At 42.2% G+C, this 18,945-nt stretch overlaps 1 protein-coding gene across 1 annotated transcript in view; it reads right to left on the bottom strand.

Moving 5' to 3' along the window:
* HMBOX1 (homeobox containing 1) overlaps positions 1–18,501 on the bottom strand; it is a 30,888-nt gene extending 12,387 nt beyond the window's left edge. Inside the window, exon 1 of the mRNA XM_026656345.1 lies at positions 18,421–18,501. Within this exon, the coding sequence (XP_026512130.1) occupies positions 18,421–18,443 (23 nt within the window). The 5' untranslated portion in view covers positions 18,444–18,501. The remainder of the gene's footprint in view (positions 1–18,420) is intronic.
* Between the last annotated feature and the right edge of the window lie 444 nt (positions 18,502–18,945).

Raw genomic sequence — 18,945 nt, 5'->3', positions numbered from 1 at the left:
TTTTATTTATTTTTAGATTGTATTTTCCTCTTTTTAGTCTGACCTCCAATTTCTGACTGAAGGCAGGGAGGGTTGTTCTAATGCAAGGAAAGGGAGCAGATTCAAATTAGACACTTAGGGTACATCTACCTTTTGTTGGGAGGTATGATTCCTAGCTTGAGCAGAGAGGTACCTTTGGTGGCTCTGCTCGAGGCAGCATGCTAAAAATAGCAGGGTAGTCAGGGTAGCATGGGTGATAGGTTGGGCTAGCCACATGAGTACATGCCCACCGGGCCCCTCTCTGACACTGCCTGTGCTACCTCAGCTACAGTGATATTTTTAGCATGCTAGATCAAGCAGAGCTAGCGTGGGTGAACTGAAGGTATGTCTACACCTTGCTGCTCCAGCAGGAATTCCAGCTTGAGGAGATGTACCCGCACTAGCCTTGACTGAGCTAGCCCGGTGAAACTAGAAGTGTAGCTGCAGTCACACAAGCAGTGGGAGGAGCTAGACACCCTGAGTACAATCCCTTCTGAGATGCTAGGAATACACTCAGCACGGCCAGCCCCTCCCGCTACACTTCTGTTTTGAGCACCCTCGCTCAATCAGAGCTAGTGTGGGTACGTTTCCTCGAGCTGGAATTTACATCTTCCAGCTCCAATGTAGACACACCCGAAGATTGGCACTATGCCAGGCAAGAGAAACATTCGCCACAGCCTGCAAGGAGCCAATCAGCTTTTGGTTTATCCAGTTTTCCTTTCCCAGCTCTCCATCACTTCTCAAAACGGACCGTCAACGATTCTGCAAGTTTGTTAGTTAGTTTTCTTAAGCTCATTCTCACATGCTTTAAATTGTGAGTCAGACACCTAAAAACCACGAGCCAAGAGTTTTTTTTTTTTTAAATAATACACATGAAAGACTTATTTGCTTTGTGGATTTTGAATGGCAGGTCACATTTTCAAGATCTTCTACTCAACCCTGAGGACTACAAACTTGATTTTGTTTTTAAATGAAAGATGAGCTTCTCACATATCCAAATGCAAGAGCTGGGACTTCAAGAAAAATACCACATAACGTGAGACTGACAATAAAATTCACAAGGGTTGGCAACACTAGAACACATTCAATGTTACCAAGCATCCATGGCATTTTAAAGAATAACTATACTGAGTTTTTAATATAGTTGTTTTAACAATGTCTTAGTTACTTTCTAGTTCTTCATACCTCCTTTTCACTTTCCTTGTTAAAGACCAATTTACAAAGCAATGAAGCAAACCAGCCACTTTAGAATAATTAATTTCATCCACCTCATTAATTAATGGACAATCTCTAGTACTTTATCCCCACATATGTTTGTATGAGCCTCTTAGTCTCCTTAACCCCTTTGGCTAACATTAATTCAATTTGCTTTGTTTAGTGCCCTCTTTTTCCTGCAAGATTTAACTAACTGTGAAAGGATCAGCGAGCAAAACTAAGGTGTGGGGGAGGATGGGGGAGAAAGGACTGCAGGTACCCTGCGCGAGTGATGGCTATGATGGGCTACGGCTGTCAAACTTTACTGCCTATATAATGAAATATCTGCAACCGTTGCAGATCTTGTGTTGTAATCATGTACTGTATCCTCTGATCAGTTACCAAAAGCCAGCCTGATGTAAAATACTAGTGAAACATGGTGTATGTCAGTTTTGAACCAAACCATTTAAAACCACAGGACCTATTTTGGCCATGTTTACTTAGATTCCAAATAGAAAAAAATCTAAAATGCCAAGTATATTTGTATTTCCTATGTGGAGGCCCAATCCTCAGCTGATGCAAGGCGGCAGAGCTCCATTGGTGGGCCCATGGTATCTAAATATTTATAATGCACCTAAGATAGACAAGGTGAACGAGATAATATCTTCTATTGGACCAAGTTCTGATGGTGAAAGAGAAAAGCTTTCGAGCTAGACAGAGCTCTTCTTCAGATCTTGACCACAGCATACCTATGGATAGAAATTCCATGCTTAAACAATAAGAGTATAGAATTAGGAATATACTACCGACCACCTGACCGGCATGGTGATGGTGATTATGAAATGCTCAGGGAGATTAGAGAGGCTACAAAAAACAGAAAACCCAATAATAATGGGGGATTTAAACTATCCCCATAGGGAACATGTCACCTCTGGATTGGATCCAGAGATAAAATTTCTAGACACCATTAATGACTTCTTGGAGCAGATAGTCCAGGGACCCACAAGGGAAGAAGCAATTCTTGATTTAGTCCTAAGTGGAGCACAAGATCTTGTGCAAGAGGTGAATATAGCTGAACTGCTCAGTAATAGCAACCAATGTGATTAAACTCAACATCCTTATGGCGGGGGGGGGGGGGGGAGGGGGAGCAGAGCGCTAGCATTTAAGTTAAAAAAGGGGAAATACACAAAAATAAGGAAGCTAGTTAAATGGAAATTAAAAGGAACAGTCACAAGAGTGAAACGCCTGCAAGCTGCATGGAAACTTTTTAAAAACACCATAACATAGGCTCAAGCTATATGTCTACCCCAAATTTAAGAAAAAAAACATAAAAAGGACAGAAAAAATGTCACAATGGCTAACAACAGAATAAAAGATGTCGTTAGAGACAAAAATACGCCTTTTCAAAAATAGGAAGTCAAATCCTACTGAGGAAAATAGAAAGGAAGAAACTCTGGCAAGTCAAATGTATAAGTATAATTAGGCAGGGCAAAAAAGAATTTGAAGAGCAACTAGCAAGAACCATATAAACTAATAGCAGATTTTTTTTTTTTAAGTACATCAGAAGCAGCAAGCTTCCAAACAATCAGTGAGACCACTGGATGATAGAGGTGCTAAAGGAGCACTCAAGGAAGACCAGGCCATTGTGGAGAAGCTAAATCAATTCTTTGACTCAGAGGTAAGGGAGATTCCCACACCTAAGCCAGTCTTCTTAGGTGACAAATCTGCAGAATTCTCTGAAGTGGTCAACTAACATGTGGACAAGAGTGATCAGTGGATAGAGAGTACTTGGACTTTTTCTGAAAGCCTTTGACAAGATTCCTCACCAAAGGCTCTTAAGCAAAGTTAGCAATCATGGGATAAGAGGGAAGATCCTCTCATGGATCAGTTACTACTACTATTAGATACATCTACCCTAGCACTTTTGTTGGTAAAATTGTCAGGCAGAGGTGTGAAAAAAAACCCACACACCCCTGACTGACTTAAGTTACACCGACAGACGTGCCGGTGTGTACAGCACTATGTCAGCAGGAGACACTCTCCCACCAACATAGCTACTGCTGCTCATTGGGAGTGGTTTAATTATGCCACAAGAACCAGGGGTCACACAATGAAATGAATACGCAGCAGGTTTAAAACAAACATAAGGAAGTACATCTTCATACACTGCACAGTGAACTGTGGAACTCGTTGCCAGGGAATGTTGTGAAGGCCAAAAATATAACTGGGTTCAAAAAGGAATTAGATAAGTTCATAGAGAGTAGATCCATCAATGGCTATTAGCCAAGATGGTCAGGGACGAAGCCCATGCTCTAGGTCAGCGATTCTCAAACCAAAGTGGGTCAGGACCGCATTTTAATGGGGTCACCAAGGCTGGAGTTCAACATGCTGGGTCCCGGGGCCGAAGCCAGAGCCACACTGCCTGTGGGCCAAAGCCAAAGGGCTTCAGCCCTGGGTGGTGGGGCTCAGGTTACAGGCCCCTGGCTTGGGGCTGAAGCCCTTGGGCTTCAGCTTTGGCCCACCTGGGCCAGCGGGACTCAGGCAGACTTAGGTTTCAATCCCCCCTCCAGAGGTTGTGTAGTAATTTTTGTTGTCAGAAGGGGATCGCGGTGCACTGAAGTTTGAGAACGCCTGCTCTAGGTGCACCTAAGCGTCTGACTGCCAGAAGCTGGGACTGGACGACAGGGGATGGCTTACTTGATGAATAGCCCTGTTCTGTTCATTCCCTTTGAAGCATCTGGCACCAGCCACTGTCAGAAGACAGAATACTGGGCTAGATGGACCTTTGGTCTGACCCAGTATGGCCGTTCTTATCTTCTTATCCCAACCAAAAAGGTGCAGAAGGAAGACGTGCCACCTCTGCAGCATCGTTCTTTTGGGCCCAGTCCTGCCAAAGCCATTCCGTGAATTCAGGCTGTGTTGGTAGGATGGCTGCTCTCCATACCCTCTCTGCCTCCTCTGGCCCTCTCTGTAGTTTTAAATTCTCCCCCTTTACAAGTTGGAAACCTCCTTGAGGGACCAGCAGACTGAGTGTGGCCCCCCCAGAATTAACTTCTCCTGAGGGAACCCCAGAGCCAGGCAGCTGGACTCTAGCCTCTGAGACTCTGCTGACTGAGGAGGTGGAATGCCTGGCCAGATCCAGGTAACTCTGTCCTGTTGTGACAATTTGGCCTACAAATATACCTGAATTGTGAGCTCGGCTGCAAGGAGTATGTCAACGTTCATAAGATGTTACATTAATCTGTAACAACAAATGTGGATGGGAAAAATACAAAACGGAGATGGAATAACTGAATGAGTCTAAACAAAAAGGCCAAGTTAATATGATTCAAGGGCTGTGTTTAAGTTATGCTTGTTAAAAACCAGGAGATATGAAGCCAGAAGTTAATGAACCAAAATTGGTATGTCAGATATTAGGCCTAATTGGAAGGCAAGATAATGCGGGGATGGCCTATAACAGCGTTTAAAAGAGAACTAGATAAATTCATGGTGGTTAAGTCCATTAATGGCTATTAGCCAGGATGGGTAAGGAATGGTGTCCTTAGCCTCTGTTTGTCAGAGGATGGAGACGGATGGCAGGAGAGAGATCACTTGATCATTGCCTGTTAGATTCACTCCCTCTGGGGCACCTGGCATTGGCCACTGTCGGTAGACAGGATACTGGGCTAGATGGACCTTTGGTCTGACCCGGCACGGCCGTTCTTATGTTCTATTTCACTCATCATTCCCTTTTTGGGTCCTTAAAAGAAAGATTTGGTGGGGACAGTATGAAAAAAAGAAAAGAGAGGCTAAAAGAACAGACAGAGGCTACTGGAGCGAGCTTCACCATCATGGCTGCCACCCTTACTGTTTCCTAGGACACTGGGCCTAATATCATTCTGTGCCTAAGAAATGTCCTGGCCAGAATGGGCCAGAGAGAGGGATCCAAATGACATTGTCACCCCTACTAGATCCAACTAAATCCCAAATATCATCTGGGATAACAGTTATTACCATTCTTAATACATCTAAGACTTCCAGACAAGTGGGCTTTTCCTTTTAAGACTGGACTTAACAACAACAGCAGCAACATCTCTAGCCCATCTCAACTACCTTCATCTATTTCCCCCACAAGGACAGTTACTACCATCTTTGATACCAGCGAAGAGACTGTCAAGCAACAGGGAGGGGTTCCTTTTAAAAACTCCAGCTGAAGGGAAAGGGAACCAGGGATGTTGTTAAAATGAAAGCCTTGTTTAATACTTTACATTTCACATGCTTTAACTGTTTTATCTTCTTTTCTGTATCTTTAATAAAAGGTTAAGAGGATTTTTAATGGTGTGTTTGCTGTAGTGCTATGCAGGCTGAGGTCTCTATGTACCAAACCCTGGACCTCATTTAACACTGGTTAATGTTGGACAGTGACAGGGTTCTGTTAATACCTTTGGCTCATTTATTCCATCTAAATCAATACAACAGCCCCCACTTCCATGCCCCAAAAGAAGAAACTGCAAGTCTAAACATAACATTTCCCTGCCCCTGAAGAACTGCAGGGTCTCAATTCATGAATGAGACGATATTGTAGGGAGGAGGGGTGTAGATTAATTAGGAACTGGGGAGCCTTTTGGGAAAGGGGAAGCCTGTACAGGAAGGATGGGCTCCACCTAAACCAAAATAGAACCGGACTACTGGCACAAACTTAAAAAGGTTGCAGAGCAATTTTTAAATTAAGAGCTGGGGGAAAGCCGACAAGTACGGAGGAGCATGTGGTTCCGACACAGACTCCCCTTAGGGGAGGATCTATTAATGGAGATTCTCTATATCCTAGTAACAAGGAGAGGATGGAAGATGATAAAATATAGGTAGGAGCTGATGAGAAACAGTCAAATGAAAAAGAGTCCCATTGAATTACATCACGTAATGGCTGAGAGCTAAAAAGTGACCTTTTTTTTAAGTGCTTACTTACAAATGCTAGAAGTCTAAATAATAAGATGGGTGAACTACAGTCCCTCGTATTAAATGAGGATATTGATAGAATAGGCATTACTGAAACTTGGTGGAATGAGGATAGTCAATGAGACACAGTAATACCAGGGTACAAAATATATCGGAAGGACAGAATAGGTCATGCTGGTGGGGAAGTGGCACTAGATGTGAAAGAAAGAGTAGAGATAAATGAAGTAAAAATCTTAAATGATCCAAACTGTACCAAAGAATCTCTATGGATAGTAATTCCATGCTTGCATAATAAGAACATAATAATAGGGATATGCTACCAACCACCTGACCAGGATGCTGATAGTGACTGTGAAATGCTCAGGGAGATTAGAGAGGCTATAAAAATAAAAAACTCAATAATAATGGGGGATTTCAACTATCCCCATATTGACTTGGTACATGTCACCTCAGGACGGGATGCAGAGATTAAGTTTCTTGACAGCTTAAATGACTGCTTCTTGGAGCAGCTAGTCCTGGAACTCACAAGAAGAGAGGCAATTCTTGATTTAGTCCTAAATTGAGCACAGGATCTGGTCCAAGAGTTGAATATAGCTGAATCGCTTGGTAATAGTGACCATAACATAATAAAATTTAACATCCCTGTTGTTGGGAAACACCAAAGCAGCCCACCATGGTAGCATTTAATTTTAGAAAGGGGCAAATACACAAAAATGAGGAAGTTAATTAAACAGAAATTAAAAGGTACAGCGCCACAAGTGAAATCCCTGCAAGCTTCATGGAAACTTTTTAAAGACACCATAATAGAGGTTCAACTTAAATGTATACCCCAAATTAAAAATATACTAAGAGGACAAAAAAAGTGCTACCATATCTGAACAACAAAGTAAAAGAAGCAATTAGAGGCAAAAAGATATTCTTTAAAAAGTGAAAGTTAAATCCTATTGAGGAAAATAGAAAGGAGCGTAAACTCTGGCAAGTGAGGTGTAAAAATATAATTAGGAAGGCAGAAAAAGATTTTGAAGAACAGCTAGCCAAAGACTCAAAAAGTAAGATACATGAGAAGCAGGAAGCCTGCTAACCAACCAGTGCGGTCACTGGACGATTGAGATGCTAAAGTAGCACTCAAGGACGATAAGGCCCTTGTGGAGAAACTAAATGAATTCTTTGCACTAGTCTTCACGGCTGAGGATGTGAGGGAGATTCCCCAATCTGAGCCATTCTTTTTAGGTGACAAATGTTAGGAACTGTCCCAGGTTGATGAGTCATTAGAGGTGGTTTTGGAACAAACTGATAAATGAAACAGTAATAAGTCACCAGGATTCACCTGAGAGTTCTAAAGGAATTCAAATGTGAAATTATAAAACTACTAACTGTGGTATGTAACTTATCATTTAACTCAGCTTCTGTACCAGATGACTGGAGGATAGCTAATACAACACTGATTTTTAAAATGGGTCCAGAGGTGATCCCGGCAATTACAGGCCGGTAAGCCTAACTTCAGTACGAGGTAAATTGGTTGAAACTATAGTAAAAAACAGAATTATCAGACACATAGATTAACAATTTGTTGGGAAAGAGTCAACATCGTTTTTGTAAAGGGAAATCATGCTTCACCAATCTATTAGAATTCTTGGAGGGGGTAAACAAGATTGTGGACAAGGGTGATCCAGTGGATATAGTGTACTTAGATTTTCAGAAAGCCTTTGACAGATTCCCTCACCAAAGCCTCTTAAGCAAAGTAAGCTGTCATGGGATAAGAGGGGAGGCCCTCTCATGGATCAATAACTGGTTAAAAGATAGGAAACAAAGGGTAGGAATAAATGGTCAGTTTTCAGAATGTAGAGAGGTAAATAGTGGTGTCCCTCTGGGGTCTGTACTGTGACCAGCACTGTTTAACATATTCCTAAGTGATCTGGAAAAGGGGGTAAACAGCAAGGTGGCAAAATTTGGAGATGATACAAAACTACGCAAGATAGTTAAGTCCAAAGCAGTCTGTGAAGAGTTACAAAGGGACCTCACAAAACTGGGTGACTGGGCAAGAAAGCGGCAGATGAAATTCAATGCTGATAAATAGATAAATACAAAGTAATGCACATTAGAAAACATAATCCCATCTAAATGGGATCTAAATTAGGTGTTACCACTCAAGAAAGAGATCTTGGAGTCATTGTGGATAGTTCTCTGAAAACATCCACTCAATGTGCAGCGACAGTAAGAAAAGCTAACAGAATGTTGGGAACCATTAGAAATGGATAGATAATAAGACAGACAATATCATATTGCCTCTATATAAACCCATGGTATGCTCACATCTTGAATACTGCATGCAGATGTGGTCGCCCCATCTCAAAAAAGATATATTGGAACTGGAAAAGGTTCAGAAAAGAGCAACAAAAATGATTAGGCATATGGAACAGCTTCCATATGAGGAGAGATTAATAAGACTGGGACTTTTCAGCTTGGAAAAGAGATGACTAAGGGGGGGATAAGATAGAGGTCTATAAAGTCATGACTGGTGTGGAGAAGATAAATAAGGAAGTGTTATTTACTCCTTCTCATAACACAAGAACCAGGGGTTACCAAATGAAATTAATAGGCAGCAGGTTTAAAACAAACAAAAGTCAGTATTTCTTCACACAACACACAGTGGAACTCTTTACCAGAGGATGTTGTGAAGGCCAAGACTATAACAGGGTTCAAAAAAGAACTAGATAAGTTCATGGAGGATAGGCCCGTCAATGGCTATTAGCCAGGATGGGCAAGGATGCAAAACCATGCTCTGAAGAGTTCCTAGCCTGTGTTTGCCAGAAGCTGGGAATGAGCCACAGGGGATGGATCACTTGATGATTACCTGTTCTGTTCATTCCCTCTGGAGCACCTGGCACTGGCCACTGTCGGAAGACAGGATACTGGGCTAGATGGACCATTGGTCTGACCCAGTATGGCCATTCTTATGTTCTTCACGAATGTACCCCACCAAGGAGCATGACTTTGCCCATGTGGACAGAAGAATATCTTTATCCACCACTGAAGTTCTAGATGGCAGAATGCAGTAGATGTTTAACAGCTCAGAGCAACCCCAAAAAATAAGTGTAGGGGCAGCAACAGAATAAGAACTTCATGTCCTATTGAAATTGCATGATACTGTGACATTGAGCCAGAAAGGGTTAAGCAACTAGGAAGGTTAAATGACCTAAATTCAACCTTTAGAGACATTTTAGAAACGTATGTGAATAGTAATTAGGGCCATTTCATGTTAGATAGACTAGAGCTTTGAAATGCAAACCTGAATTGTTAGAGAATTGGGGGTAATACTAATTGTGTTTATTTATATCTTGCTAGACAGTTAACCATGTGAACAGACGGTTCCTATCTGTTGCTATCTCTATTATTCAGAGATCAAAAGGGAATATTAACATTTAGATGAAGCTTGGGTGTAATAATATCATTGTCTATATTTCTCTCTGAAGTTTGTAGTAAACTGTCTATGAACTGCTTAATGGATAATTACCGTATGCTGAGGAATGCAACTAGTTACCTGTGTATATACAGAAAATAGGTGATTCTACTTCAAAGCCACAATGCTCCACCCAAGGACTGCATGCTGTCAAGAGGCTGCCAGTGAACTATAAAAAGAACTCCTGTATCTCAGATCTGCTTAAGCTTCATCAGGGGAAGTTTGAGTCGCAAGACTGAGGTCTCCAGCTCCAGTCTGGGTCACCCTGATATTGGACATTGGACTATAACCTATGGAACTAATTTTGAAATAACTTTTTGCAACTCTGAAGCTCACCATCTCTACTATGAAACTGACCCAAGAACTTTATTCGTATCTGTATGTATCATGATCTTTTAATCAATACTCTCCCCCTTTTCTTTTAAAATAAATTTTAGTTTAGTTAATAAGAATTGGGTGTATGCATGTATTTGGGTAAGATCTGAAATATTAATTGACCTGGTGGGTAATGTGTCCGATCCTTTGGGATTGGTAGAACTTTTTATATGAAGAACAAGATTTTCAGTAATCCTCCTCATCATATTTGACTTGACTGTCTGGGTGGAAGCCCAAGGCTGGACTATTTCAAGGGAACTGAGTTTCTGGCTTCTGGGTAACCAGTAAGGTATTGTAGAAACTGTTTTGTTGTTGGCTTGGTGAATTTAAGTATTAGAATAACCACCAGTTTTGGGGATTGTCTGCCCCATTCTTTGCAGTTTGCCCTGATTGAGCAATCTCAGTGTGGACATCCTTGGACCCTGGTCACAGATACGTCTAATGGAATTTAATTATTCAAATGGGAATCAGGCCAGAACACCAGGGCTAATATCCCTATTTTTGAGAGAAGTTTTGGGCTCCTTAACGGCCACAAGTGGTCATGTTTCTCTATCCTGCCTGCTGACATGAATGAGATGTACACTGGCCATCACTAAAGAGATTTCTTTCTGCAGGTCCTCTGGGTCTGGCAATCTCCATGAAAATGCATTGCTATACCCCACAAGCTCTGAAAGACTTATGAGATTGCAGAAATGGCTGCGCTTTTTGATGCAAAGCACTATACACATTTGATATGATGTGTAGACATCTAGATATGGGCTGAAGCCAAAATGTTGAGAACCAGATCCTAAACTTGGATGATTTTTGAATCACAATTCTAATAAACTCATGTCAATTGTGACCTGCAAGATGCGAACGTGTTCAGATACACATCTGCAATGTACAGTATAAACTGCTGTTGCAGGTAGCAGCATTATTCTTCATCCCATTAAGCATGTCATCTACACTCCTAATTTTGTTTTATAAAAACATCATTTGCAACAGATTACTGTTTTTTGGGTGCCACTAAATATGACCTTGTCCCTTGACTTTATCATATGATTTGTCTTCCCTCTTTAAAATTACATTTACCAGTGAGTTATGACCCTATCAACCATAAAAACGGTAACAGTATTCTCTGGATAATGTCTATCTGGCACAAAGCTAGATAAACAGTAACTAGAGAGAGGTTTAAATCAACACAGAGTTGCTTGCAGTTTGTTGCTGATATAAACTTCTTAATCACAGAGTTTTTATTCTGTGTTTGTGAATTTTGTGCTGAGGAGAAATGCTGACCTTGCAGCCTTGGAGACTATTTCTCTATCCACAAAACAGGTACAGTGCACACAGCAGCTGTACAAGCTTCCCTCACACTGCCCCCATAACATGCAGTTAAGTCTCCCTTGAATCTTAGGCCTCTTTGATGAGACCACCATCAAGAGTATCACTTGCTACCAATTATGGTGGTGCTTTTTATGCAGTTTATTTGTCCAGTTTGACTGAGACCAAATAACTCATTTCACACAAGCTAACTGGCTGAGCTGATAATTTAATGTCATAACCAATTCAGGCTCGATTTCAAGCAATGTCTTTGACGCAAAAGTCTATTCTGCCTTCAGCCATCCAGGCTGTCAATGTTTTAGCCTCTCCATATATACGTGTTGTACATTATGCATAACTTATACTATATAAAACGTTTTTCTCCTAAGACATTTTTATATATGTCCCCAGTCATCAAGAAGAGGCTTCAACTCTCTAGTCTCTTCATTTTCTCCCCTCCCTTTTCTGCTTTTCATCTTTCCTGGTTTACCAGTGCAGCTCATCCCTGCAGAGACCACAAGCAAGAAAAGCGGCCTTTAAAGCTATGGTCACTCCACACAACAGCCAGCATGGAACAGGGCTCAACATTGTAAGGGGCATTAGAACTAGAACCATTAATATGCCAGTTCTAGACGGTTCTTCAAAAACTATCAAGTTTTCTGCTCATTCTGTTGCCTCTTCACAAGTGTATGCCATTTTTGTCTTAGCTATGCACAGCAGGCAACTGTCTCTCTGATAAGTCCCAGAAACGTCCCAGAATCCTTTGTGATATATTAAGGCCATGTCTACACTGACGGGTAGATCAGCTCTGCTGGAATCTCGCAGCGATGTCAATGTAGCGGGTCTGGTCAAGACCCGCTAAGTCGATGGCAGAGCGCTCTCCCACGGACTCCAGTTCTCCAGCTCCCCAGGAAGAGTAAGTCGGTGGGAGAGCGCTCGCAGTGTAGACACCGCGTTAAGTTGACCTAAGCTATGTTGTCTTCAGTTACGTTATTCATGTAACTGAAGTAGCGTAACTTAGGTCGGCTTACCGTGGTAGTCAAGACAAGGCCTCAGTAACGCCACTTTTGGAGCTACAGTCAGTGCTACGAATGCTGGGTTGCAGTTAAGAACTAAGGACATGAGTCTCTTCTCCGTCACACTTATGTAAAGCAACAGTATCTCCAGCTACTTCAATGGAGTTTTACCAGTGTACAAGAGAAAAATCAGGCCTTACAAGTGCTCGTCATGTCAATAAATACAGAGCCATCCCTACATGTAATTAGCTTTTACAGTTGCATGCCTTCGTTCTGATTTTCAAAGAAGACTCCACTCCCATTCATCCTGATCCACAAACATAAATGCCACACTTCTAATGACTGCTCTAGGAAACAAAACCGAAGACTTCCAAGGAGTGAAATCAGACTAACTGATCTACCAAGTTTAAGCATTGCTGATTCTGTTTATGAATGCAAAACACTGTCTCATGAATGCAGAACACTGCCATATGCTTTCCATCAAAATGGTGACAGTTAATAAGAGCAGTCTGAAACTTCTGAAAATAAATCCAATGTAATCAAATACTCACCGCTACACAAATCAGAGAACACAGGCTGAGTGTGGAATATCAACTATCAGCACATCACTCCTTTAGGGGGTCCTCTGGTTTCTGAACTAGCTTTAAAACAAAAAACCAAAACAAAACAGCCCCACATTCTGGTTCTCTCTGTAAACTATTGTTCCATTTAGTCTTTGGAATTCTCTACAGCTGATCAATTGTAGTCCAGTGGATAGCAGCTGGTTGGTATTAAGCAGACCTGAGCTCTAGTCCTGGTTTTACCATTGACACTCCTGTGTCACCTTGGGCAAGAGACTTAAGCCCTGCGGCAGTTTCCTCTCTGTAAAATGAGGATAATAATGTTTGCCCACCTTTGTAAAGCACTTTGAGATCTACCATACAGATAAAAAAACACTACATAAAAGCGGATTATTTTCATAATCAAAGTCTTACAAAAATGTTTACCTCTGACTGAGCACAGGATTAGGATCCTGGAATTCCTGAGTTCTATCATCAGCTCCGAGATCTACTCCCTCTGCGGTCTAAGACAGACACTCTACAAGTGCTATGCTGCTATAGCATAGACACTTGCTACAACTATGTCTTTGCTGTGCCTGATAGGAGGACTACTGAACACAGGGAAGGACTATGAATGAACTCCCCCAGGAACTAAGGACTGTCACAAACCTTACCACCTTCCACTCCAAGTGCAAGGCGCATTTATTTGACCTTGCCTTCTCTAACACAAATACAGAGCAACGTGTACATTAAAAAAAAAATACTACCAAAACAAGACACTCTACTGGGGAGAGGCCAAGACAACAAACAACAGGTGACAGAGGTGAGCCATGTCCCTTAATGCAGGGCTGAAAAGCACTCAGGGTATCTCTATACAGCAGCTGGGAGCGTGCTTCCAAGTGCAGGTAGACAGACATGCATTAGCTCTGCTCGAGCTAGTGCTCTAACAATAGCAGTGTGGCCGCAGCGGCATGGGAGGCGGCTTGGGCTAGTTGCCAAAGTATAATCCTGCCTGACCTCCTGGTTATGGACTCAGGTGGCCAGCCCGAGTAGCTGTGATCACACAGTCATTTTTAGCATGCTAGCTCGATCAGAGCTTGCACCTGTCTGTCTACCTGTGCTGGTCAGCACCCTCTCAGCTGTCGTGTAGGCAGACCCTCTGATACTACAGTGATCAGCATGGTGTAAGAATCTACATAGAATAGAATGATAACTACAGAGTCCTGACGAAGAGACTGTGGTCCAGCCTCTGAGAAAAGGGTAAAAGACGAGTTCCTTCACTGAGGAGCCAAAGCCTAAAACCTTGCCACAAAGGGGAGGACAGTTTGTGCCTGGAGAGGGCTGGAAAGATCTTGAGGCCTGTGACAGTGGATGACAGGACTCATGTTTTTACAGGGGGGCTCTCATTTCAATGCGCCAACGCAATGGGAAATGAGTCACGGTGGCGGGGAAACTGAGGCACAGTCCCATCTAGATGCCTGACCGGTATGTTGCACTTTTACAATTGTCACAGCTTACGGTCTAGCTGTGTTGCTGTTCCCTTTCAGTCTGAGTTCACCCCTCTTGCCTTTACCTGTCTCAGGATGGAATCTCCCAATTCTTCTGCTCTATCTTAGGTCCTTATATGGCCCCCATTACTGTAGTGCTTAAGCATCTCAGAACCTTTTATGTATCTATCTTCACAGCACCCCGTTAGGTAGGGAAGTGCTATTCTCCCCATTTTACAGATGGGGAACTGGGACAAAGGATAGACTTGGTCATACAGGAAGTCTGTGGTGGAGCAGAGGTTTTAAGACCAGGACCAGAGTACACACTGCCTGGTATAAATCAACTCCTTATCCCCCTGCAGGTCCGACTGGGTTTCAGCCACTTGCAATTCCTCCCTTTGGAAACCTGTGACCAGTGACAGTGACTACCGGTGTTCTTAAAACCGAGTATTTTTACTCAGTAGTTGGAAAAAAGCATCCAAGAAATAAAGGAATTTAAAACAAACATCCTACATACATATTTAGACTCATGTACTCTTACCCTTCACTGCAAGGTAAGGCCTACACTAGAAGGAGTTTGCCAGTCAAGCTATATCAGTATAGATATAGCAGGAAACCCTGCTACTGTAGACACAGTTTATACCAGAAGTGTGTGCTTTTGCCAGCATAGCTTATATCAGTTCCCCGAACAAAAGGTGTACTGGCAAAAGCACTTTTTTTCCTGACATAATTGTGTCTACACTAGACTTTCTGCCAGTATAAAAATATCATTTAAAAAAAAAAATCACAACCCTAAACAACAAAAGTTTGTAGTGTAAACCAGGCCTGAGTTAGACAGGCTTTCCTCTTAAATTACAGGAATAGATCAGAAGCAGCTTACAGTCTTCTAGCAAGCCCAGATCTTTCTGTGACCCTCATTGGTCACCACTCACAGCATGCCCTGCTGTGCTGGGAGAGGAAGAGGGTCTCTCCAGGCTTGTCAGCACATGGAGACATTGTTATTCCTGAATAACTCCATTTGTAGACAAGCCCTAAACCTGGTTCTCTTTGACCCAGACCATTCAACCTGTTTTCTTCCAGTCAGCAGGAGCACCTGTCAGGGCTTATCCAGGAGAATGCACCCCTGATGCCTGCTCCATTGTTTGGGTAGTTAGACCCATTAGTTTCAATGGCTTGTAATCACTGGCCTGGAGACCATGCCTCCCCTGAGAGTGAGGGTGTTCAAACTGTCCGATCCCATCAGACGTCAAGCATATAATTATCACATTTTGGGATACAGACCAAAACATGCAATTAATATAGATACTTATGGCCATATTCCATCACATGCCCTGTGAGGTAAGTAGATAATTCACCCCACTGTACAGATGGTGAAAATGATACAGGCAATTTATTTGCTTTAGGTCACAGAGGGAATCAGTTTCAGAGCTGTGATCTGATTCTTGAAGCTCTCAAGTCTTGTACATCTCTAAAATTCTGCCGTAGATTTGTATTCGATTTTAAGAGCCTTTTAGGTCAACGATACGGGGTTGGTTGTGTGGACGCAGTCATTTTTAAATCGATCTAACGCGGCTAAATTCGACCTAACTCCGTAGTGTAGATCAGACCTTTGGTTCTTTTGAAGAACTCTTTCCTGCCCTGATCAAGAATTGCAAAATGAACCTCATTTCTGGGAGCCTTTGCAGTAGACTTGATACTGTTACCTCCCCCCCCACCACCTTTTTTTTTTTTTTTTTTTTAAATAGGCTTCACATATGGCTGCACATGAAGAGGATCATGATTTCACAACTGGTGCCATATGGATGGTAGGTTTTCACCACTATTGTTTTATGGCCCTTCATTTTCTTCGTCTCTGTCACTTATTTGTTAAACCTATTCAGCCCTTTAAATAAATTAATCTATAGGCCCGGCTTGACAAAGCCCTGGCTGGGATGATTTAGTTGGAAATTGGTCCTGCTTTGAGCAGGGGGTTGGACTAGATGACCTCCTGAGGTCCCTTCCAACCCTGATATTCTATGATTCTATAGTTTAGTCTGGAAAAAAATTTTAACCTGACACACCATTTAAGTGAGTGTTTTTCCTCCATTCTAATATTCTTCCTCTAGTCCTCAGCTGAAAAGCTGCCACCTCTGGGGTGGAAGACAGCAGCTGTTTCACAGTACACAGCAACATTCCACAACAATTCTGGAAAGCCACCGAAGAACACAGGATCCAACTAAAATTGCACAGAGAATTTAGAGAGGCAGAACATAATTGAAATTAGGCCAGGACAGCAGAGCTAATAGTCTAAATCTACAAACCAGGCATTGAAATTGTGTTAAGAGTCTGATTCAGAGTTAAGGCTGACAGGCTGGGCTGTCCTTGTGCCTATACACAGCACAGGTGATCGCTCAGGGTATGTCTACACTGCAATTAAAATCCTAGTCCATGCCAGCTGACTTGGGCTCAAAGGGGCACAGGCTAAGAGGCTGTTTAATTGCAGTGTAGATGTTCAGGCTCGGGACCCTCCTACCCTGCAGGGTCCTGGAGCCTGGGCTGCAGTCTAAGCCTGAACAGCTATACTGTAATTAAACAGCCCCAACAAGCCCGAGTCAGCTGGCACAGGCCAGTCACAGGTTTTCAACTGCAGTGTAGACATACCCTCAGTTCACTAGTCATTCTGCAGCCTGTAACATACAGGGGTAACAAAGGGAGTAGAGGGCAGCGCTGACATTACCTCCAAGTTTCTTAACTGCTGTGAATTAAATCTTTAAAATTTTTAAATGGGGTCTCTAATCAATACTGAAATAAATCTGAAATATTTCCAGCTATGGTAAGAGAAGATGAGCATGGCTGAAAAGACGGGTAATGTAATAAGAAGCCTTTCACTTCTAAATTACTGGTTCAAATCCAGAAGCAACTAAAAGTCTCAGAGTTCTCTCCAGGGGCCTTTTTGAAACATGTTGGTGGCTTAGTCGACAGGTGGCCACAGCACAAAAACCATCTCAACTGTTACCCTTGCCATGAGCCTCAGCGTAGATATTGGTGGCATTGGTATTACACAGACAGATCTGAGCCCTAGAGGTGGTTCTGCCAGCACAGAATTGAGCACATTGACAGAAAATGCTTGCAGTCCTGCTTCTTGCTACCTGTTCTGTGAACAGAGGAGTTCACTTTCCAGTGTCAGGCAATCTGGCACATTTCCTAAACTCTAAATCTGGTGGCTCATTTACTGTGTGCCGCTGGGAGTGGGAGGTTGTTATGGTGAAAATCATACATAAGCATATAAACTAGAAGGCCTAACCGAAAGCCCAGATTTAAAGACACCTGAATTCTGAGGTGTTTTGAATTCACACCCAAAGCTTTTCAGCTTGAGTTAAACAAAAGCAAAACAAAGCTATAGAGCAGCATAAGGATACATGCATTTATATTGCTTTTACAATTATCTTTAAAAACCCTAAGACAACAAGACAAAGATAGAGGAGCTATTCCAACTTAAACTGGTGCAACCAATTATTTCTACTCTAATGGACACTGCCTTAGGCTTTTTGTTCTTGTATCTCACCACTCATATGGCCTCTGTATCCCCTTCTACTAACTCACAGAAAGGACGCTAAACCTTCTTGAGAGCATTGATGTTTAACCATTACGTCCGGGAGACATGAGAAGATTTCCAGCGTTTAATGGTAATGCTGTATGGTTCACCTCCAAGTTTCTAAGGTCATGTCTACACTACAGAGCCTATGTGGGCATAGCTATGCTGGCAAAGCCCCCTAGTGTAGATGCAGCTTACGCTGACAGAGGGAGTTTTTCTGGCAGTGTAGGAACACCTCCTCCCTGAATATTAGCTGCGCCGACAGAAGCACTCTTCTGTTGGCATAGCTGCGTTAATACTGGGGTTTTTATTGGCCTAGCTATGTTGGCCAAGGATGTGGTTTTTTCACACCCGCAACTGACATAGCTATGTCAGTATACATTTTAAGTGTAGCACAAATCTAAAAGTTACAAGCATTTGCCCCCTACCACAGCTGTGACCATTCCTCTGTTCTCTTTACATTGAATTACAGAAACGTCAACTTTTGAACTTTCCTGGAGTGACTTCTTGTTGTTGTACTTACACTACTGGAAAGGTTCTGAGCATACTTCACATGAGGAGGGCAAGTCAGAAAGCCTCTCAGGGGTCTTCAGCGTTATTTACCATTCTGTAACAGACAAGTGAGAGAAAAAATACCATTAAAATTTGCTCAAAATGTAAAGGCACTTTCATTTTTATTATCTAATAACAGAACTTGGATACCACTGTGATGTGCAGCTTTATAAAAGCCTAGCAAGACAGAAAGACACACATTAAAATAATCTGAACCCACCATTTTGAGAGCAGAAAACAGGGACCACACTCTTAAATATGATAAATTAGGGAAAATCCCCCTCTGCAATCCTTCAATTTCCCATACAATCTTTCAATATTTTGTAGTATTCCAAGTACAATTAGGGCCCCGGACTCATCCCATTGAATTAATCGGAGCTTCACCATTGATTTCAATTGTCCCTTAGTAAATAATTCTTCACATTTAAACACCATACACATTACAACGATTCACGTTACAATTTGAGGTTTATAGGCACCAAAAGGATGACCAGCC

This window comes from Terrapene carolina, unplaced genomic scaffold (genome assembly GCF_002925995.2).
Source record: "Terrapene carolina triunguis isolate 2854851 unplaced genomic scaffold, T_m_triunguis-2.0 Scaffold228, whole genome shotgun sequence".
NCBI lineage: Eukaryota > Metazoa > Chordata > Testudines > Emydidae > Terrapene > Terrapene triunguis.
This window is presented reverse-complemented; position numbering and strand designations above follow the sequence as displayed.